General features: G+C 42.4%; 1 protein-coding gene across 2 annotated transcripts; it reads left to right on the plus strand.

The window, feature by feature from the left end:
* Window positions 1-3,162: 3,162 nt before the first annotated feature.
* Window positions 3,163-5,272, plus strand: c19h1orf216 (chromosome 19 C1orf216 homolog). Of its 2 annotated transcripts, none has more exons than XM_082185612.1 (2): window positions 3,163-3,314; window positions 4,098-5,272. In XM_082185612.1, the coding sequence occupies exon 2, from the start codon at window positions 4,126-4,128 to the stop codon at window positions 5,017-5,019; it is 894 nt and encodes a 297-aa protein (XP_082041738.1). In that variant the 5' UTR covers window positions 3,163-3,314; window positions 4,098-4,125; the 3' UTR covers window positions 5,020-5,272. The 2 variants fall into 2 exon arrangements, with proteins under 2 accessions (XP_082041738.1, XP_082041739.1); XM_082185613.1 differs by having other exon boundaries at window positions 3,303-3,442.
* The last annotated feature ends 1,559 nt before the right edge of the window (window positions 5,273-6,831 follow it).

The following is a 6,831-nucleotide window of genomic DNA, read 5'->3' on the forward strand; positions in this document are numbered from 1 at the left end:
CAAATTTGTGTGTGTGTGTGTGTGTGTGTGTGGGGCTCTGGGCAGCCGCTTGGATGTGCCACACTGGATCTGTGTGCTGGCGTTTGACAGCGAGTCCCTCAGGGATTCTGTCACGGCTCAAACACTGCGACTGAACTGAGGGAAATGGGTCATAACTGCAGGCTGAGCACACACACACACACACACACAACAGCTTGCTCTCTGGCAGTCCATGCTCTCACTGCACGGTGTCATGCATGTGGCGTACTAGCTTATTATTCCTCCAAACCTCTAATGTTTAAAGCTCGTGACTTTATGAAGCGACTCCAAGTGCTTTTCAAGAACCTCTTCATAAATACGGCTGTTTTTAAGGCACCTTGTGGTTAAGCACCACTGTGTGTTTCAAGCACCACTGTATGAACCACAAGGTGCTTAAGTGCTTGAATTTGACTTTTTGAAATGTAAGTCCTGGAAAACAACCATATTTATGAAAAGCGCTTGAATTATTGAAAGACAATACATGTGAAATTAGCGTTTAATTTGATCAATAAAAAATATTTGCATGCAAAATGAACACTGCAGCCCGTCTGATAGAGATATAGAGGCCTTTCACATGACTATGAGTGTGATATTGCTCATTAATAACCAAGTATTTGATACAACTTTCATTCTTCAGCTCAATCATATATTCATGAGGGGAAAAATCAGTTTGAATAAGAAAGCGATATCTTTGTCATAGTATCTTCTCAATGGTTAAAGTCACAGTTATTGCATCTGCTGCACTTTATTTGGACCATTATGTTTTATTATTTTTTATCTTTTTATCTAGAATTTGAACGATAATAAAGATATAGTTTGATAAGAGAGATCCAAAAAAGTACGGTAGTGCTTGAAAATCCTGTAATTTCATGTTCAGTCTCCGCTCCCGCTCCTCCTCGTTCACTCCCGCTCTTCCCTGGATTGTTTGCTTGATGTGGATGGTTCTCCATGTGACGAGGCCGCGGGCGCGCTCTTTATTTGATGTATTTTTCATGTGTTGGGGCTATTATGAGGAGATGTAAGGGGGAGAGACTGCAGACAGCCTGGAGCTGCCACACTTGAATGGGGATGTTGTTGGACAGAGAGAGAAGATCTTTTCTGTCGCTTGTCATGGGATCGGGGGGGAATGTACTCACTGAGTCTGTCTGATGTGCGAGAGCCCAGAACAGTCACACAGCGCCTCATGATAAACCATCATAGACCCACAACAACACAACTACAGCAGGAACATTAAAGGTGCAGTGTGTGATATTCAGGAGGATCTGTTGACAGAAATGTGATATCATAACTGTGTTTTCAGTGGTGTATAAAGACCTTACTTAATGAAGCGTTATGTGTTTATTAGCTTAGAATGAGTCATATCTCTCTACACACACCGCGGGTCCGCTTACATCCACATGTTTCTATGGTGGCCCTGAGCGGACAAACACGTTTCCTCACTATGTTGTTCTTCATGATAAGAAGCTTCAGCTAAAGTCAGCGGATAAAACACTGACACAATGATGAACAGGTGACAATAATATTCCCAATAACATCGTTTTACTGAATAATTAAGTAAACCTAATTTCGTCATTTATCTTTGTAATGAAACCTCTGTGTTTAACTGGCTCCTCTCTGCTGTCTCAGTCGACGACATCACTTCCTGTTGGCCACCATAACTTCTGTTGGGTGCAATTCACAACCTCACCACTAGATGCCGCTAACAATTACACACTGCACCTTTAAGGGACATAAACATGCTTGTAAAATGGTTGTCATGATCTCGTTGTCTGACGATGATTTTTTATATGACTTTCAGGTGGTAATGTTTTTAAAAACTAAGTGTCCGTCACTTTCTGGGAAAATCTGACGTAACTCGGGTTTTCCACGTTTTTCCCGCAGAATTGGGCTTGTTTTAAACTGTCGCTGAGGCTGATGATAATTAAAGGGTTTTTTAACTTGAAATCCTGGTATTGAGATTTTTTGTAGTGCTAAATGAGTTTTGTGGCTCTGCTATACAGTGATTTTCAAATTGAATTGTGAGTAACTCGTATAGTGACTGTAAAATATGTATTTGGCATATTATACGTTTTAATATTTGGGCTGGGGGCTAGTTTTGGGTGACCTGGAAACCATGTGTTTGTTGACACTCTCAGGCTCTCACACTTAGCTATCCGTCAACTGTAGTTTCAAATAAAACATATAACAATACAACAAAATTAACAACGAAACACACCGAATACACTGAACCGGTGTCAGTCGCCAGCTGACGGTAACATTTCTATGAGTTCTATGTAAACAGGTGAGAGAGTAAACACACGTGTGTATCAGTATCAGTGTATTAGATCTGCACATTCGCTCTTAAAGTGACAGCAGCCTAATAATCCTGCCATCTGTTTTTAATGTTAATCAAACGACAAAAGACAAAGAAAAACAATAATACATTTATATTAGTTAGACACGTAGTTTTAGCTGTAGTGTCAAAATTGGAATAGAGAATGTTCACTGGTATATCAAATGTTGCTGTCATTACTGACTGTTTTTACAATAAAAACGTTTTATTTCTGAAAAAAAAATATATATATATATATATATATATATATATATATATAAATATTTTTTAAATTATGGCCACATTTTTTTATTGGCAGGTGTGGCAAAAAGTTAGTTTTAGGCACTATATACTCTGTGTGTGTGTGTGTGTGTGTGTGTGTGTGTGTGTGTGTGTGTGTGTGTGTGTGTGTGTGTGTGTGTGTGTGTGTGTGTGTGTGTGTGTGTGTGTGTGTGTGTGTGTGTGTGTGTGTGTGTGTGTGTGTGTGTGTGTGTGTGTGTGTGTGTAGATAGATAGATAGATAGATAGATAGATAGATAGATAATATTTTTTAATAATAATAATTAAAACAATAAGTCCCTCCATCGTTAGTTTTGACGATCTTTTGAGGGTATAAACTTTAGTTTATCCGCTTACTCGCTCATTTTATAAACAAGCTCTGCTTGAGGAAGATTTCTCACACTATTTTCCACTCATTTCAGTGGTTTCCAGTTATGCGGTCCCTTCCCAGTTTAGGAAGTGAGTCACAGTCCAGTGTTCCGCTGCAGTGCATGGGAAGAGAGACCGAGGGAGAGTGTGTGTGTGTGTGTGTGTGTGTGTGTGTGTGTGTGTGTGTGTGTGTGTGTGAGAGAGAGAGAGAGAGAGAGAGAGAGAGAGAGAGAGAGAGAGAGAGAGAGAGAGAGAGAGAGATCAGCATCAGCAGGAGAGGAGGGGAAACAGGGAGGACACTGTCTCTTATTCGCGGACGAAACACGGACAACAAACCGTAAGACAATGCCTTATAATAACTGATATTCACATGTTGTTGCCAATCAGGCATTTATGTAACAGCTGCATATAATATAATATCCGCGATGTTTCTTCTCTGAGAGGACGCGCGCGGTGTATGATGGGGTGAGATCGCGCTCTTACGTAATCAAACCTTTATTTCTCTCAGTTCTGCTCCTCGAGAGTGTCTCTTGGCTTCTGCGTTTCTCTGATGATCTACATCTGCGCTTCTGCTCGTTATGTGCAGCGAGTCGAGCTTTGGTGCTTTAATATCCATTCATTTCCTTCATGCGTTTATTTTAACGCGACGCGTCAGTTCCACGCGAATGGCGTCGTCACGTACATTACAGCTGGCGTATGTACACCGACTTTCAGGATAGCACTAATTTCCAGTCCTGATCCTGAGGCGGAATTGGAATATTGCAGATTTTATGTCCTCAATCATTAAATGATTACGCCTGAGGCGCGCGACCCTGACTCGCAGGTTGCTGTTCTTCAGCAGCGCCACATGCACGCGCACTGTGATTGACAGGAGTTATTAGTGGACTATATCTGCGAGAGGACATCTGAATATTTCATGTCGCTGAAATGGGAAACACGCCGTGGAATTGCACCTCTGAATATTTTATGCATTCGGGATTTTATCCACAGATATTATTGGCTGTGTGTTCGTGGCCTTTTAGCACTTTTAATGCATCAGTTTGCGTTCGGAGTCTTTTGTCAAATCACTCTCTCTCTCTCTCTCTCTCTCTCTCTCTCTCTCTCTCTCCTCTTTTCCCAGAGCAAGCGAATCTCAAGCGAAGCTGAAGATGCTCCAGCAGGATCGGGACATGAACCCGGTGTTCGGAGGTCAAGCTCCGGTCGGACCGTCCACGTTAAGCAACAGTCAGAAGAGATGTGATAAAGATGGGAACTTTAACTTCCTGGGTCAGGATGAGGATCCGATAACAGGAGATGAGAATCGCAATCAGGTGCGTCCGAGAGCCTTGGGTCGTGATCCGTCGTTTTACGGATCCGGTCCTCTCTCGCCGCTGTCCCGTCTCCCGTGCTGGAGTCCATTAGAGCCTCTTCCCGAGATCGAGAGCGGAGACGACACGGGCGGCAGGGTTCCTCCCGACGGAGCCGAGGAACACAAGATCGATGAAGAGATGAGGAGAGAGACGGATGAGGAGAAGGAGCAGGGAGAGAGTGAGAAAGTGGAGGATGAAGATGAAGAGGAGGAGTGGTGGGCTAACAGTGATGAAGAGTTTGAGTTTAGCTACAGGTCTGAAAGCTCTTCCCGACTCAGCGTGGAGAGCGCGGATATAGGGGGACCTAATTCAATATGGGACCAAATCTGCCGGGAACGTCCGGCACTAGAAAATGGGAACGCCGGGATAAACCAGACCAAGACGGAGCGCCGAGAGAGCATTGATCTGGTTGAAAACGGGTCACTGTTGGACTCCGACTCTGATCCGTGCTCCGAGATTCCGGATCTCATGGAGGCGGTTTGGACTCTTCAGGAGCGAGAGAGGTTTAAAGCGCAGGAGATGGAGAAGCACCAGGTCCAGCTGATCATGTACCGGCGCCTGGCACTCATCCGCTGGCTCAGAACCTTACAGAACCGGGTCCAGGAGCAGCAGAACCGGCTCCAGTCCAGCTTCGACATCATCCTCACACACAGAAAAGAGCTTCTGCGCATGAGCGCCACCGCCGCACAATAACACACACATCATGAGACCGGCTGATGACTATCATCATGTGGAAAGTTATCTTTGCATCTCATTCTTTCTGAGTCCGTTTTCCTCCTGGGTCTCTGAACTATTGTGCCCTAATGTTCCACACTGTTATCATCACTATCATAAATGTAGTTAGAAGTCCTCCAGAACATCACCTTTAGCTGTGTGCACATGCTTACTCGTGATATAGAGATATATATGTATGTGTGTTATAAAATAAATTATATTTAACAATTAAGACACATTGTGTTATTTTGTGAGTGTGTGTTCGCCTAAATCACCAGGAAAATGTGGAAAAGATTTTATTTAATTTTAATAAAAATTTACATTGTGACTAAATCAATGTCTGTATTGGTTTACACCAGTTAGAATAGCTTTAAGAGTCCGATCAGGTTGAAATTGTTCCTTAGGGTAAAAACAGCACAAGTTTAACGGCCGGTTTTGACCAAAACATTTTACATTTACATTTATTCATTTAGCTGACGCTTATATCCGAAGCGACTTACAATTGCTATATATGTCAGAGGTTGCACGCCTCTGGAGCAACTAGGGGTTAAGTGTCTTGCTCAGGGACACATTGGTGTCTCACAGTGGATTCGAACCCGGGTCTCTCACACCAAAGGCATGTGTCTTATCCATTGCGCCACAACCACCATTTTATGTAGCATTTCTTTTTTTTGTTGTTGAATTTTTATACTTCTTCTTCGGAATGGTATGAAACTTTGTATGAAAGTGCTCTCATATTTGATTGGAAATATGACATGATTGGAAATTAATCAGAGACGATTTCCTCTAGTGGAAGCGGTTGGTACTGCGGACAAAACACATTCTCACTGAAAACAAATTTTTTTAGATATCAGCCTCAAATTTGAAACACAGCTTGTTTTTAGATTTATGGCTTTGATAAAATGTGTTTTGGAAAATATATATTTTTCATAAAGTGTCGTCTTTAAAAAGAGACGAAACTGAAGTCTGTTGCTCCAAAGCATTCAAGATTGATGACCGTTTAAGTTGAACATTTAATTTAATTCAATCTATGCTCAAAAAGTGAATACATTCATTATAGCTACTGCATAATTAAGAAGGCTACCATAAAACCCCCTAAAAATACTAAATATTAAATAAAAGGCTAGGTCAATAATTTCTTTGAAATAAAAACAGTACTGGAGGGTTACGCCAAACAAATTAAGACAAATTTAGTGCTGACAAGTCAACAATATTTAGCAATATTGTGCTCTAAGTCTTGGTATTGTTTCAACATTATTTGTTCCTGCTTGACCTTTAATGACAGTGCTTTCTTTAAGAACCACAACAGTGTTCAATTGTGCCTCCTTATCACACAGAAATAGTGTTGGGTGAGAGTTTTAAGTCAAAGTGGCTCTAATCTCGTGGCCCGGGGCTGTGAGCGTCTGGCCTTTCTGCGTGTGTGTGTGTGTGTGTGTGTGTGTGTGTGTGTTTATGGAGATACCAGTGTTTGTCCTATAATCCACAGTCAAAGCAGAGCTTCAGGGTGAGAGTTACTGGTTCGTGTCCCTGAGGGATTTGGACACCTGGTCCGACCGGTGAGCAGCGGATCGGCCTGCAGGTCCAGCCCGACTCGGCAGCCAAAAGCCCGGGGCCAAATGAGGGATAATCCGGGGTTTCTCACCCAATGCGGGGAGTTGATGCGACTTATCACACTCCTGTGAGAATGTACAGAAGAATTAGCATGTTTAATGATTTGGTTTGTCGTCTTTGGCTCAGTCACACACTATCAAAAGTGCGAACTAAGAGAATTACACGTCTTTGGAAGCGTTT

This window comes from Leuciscus leuciscus (genome assembly GCF_965113295.1).
Source record: "Leuciscus leuciscus genome assembly, chromosome: 12".
Lineage (NCBI taxonomy): Eukaryota > Metazoa > Chordata > Actinopteri > Cypriniformes > Leuciscidae > Leuciscus > Leuciscus leuciscus.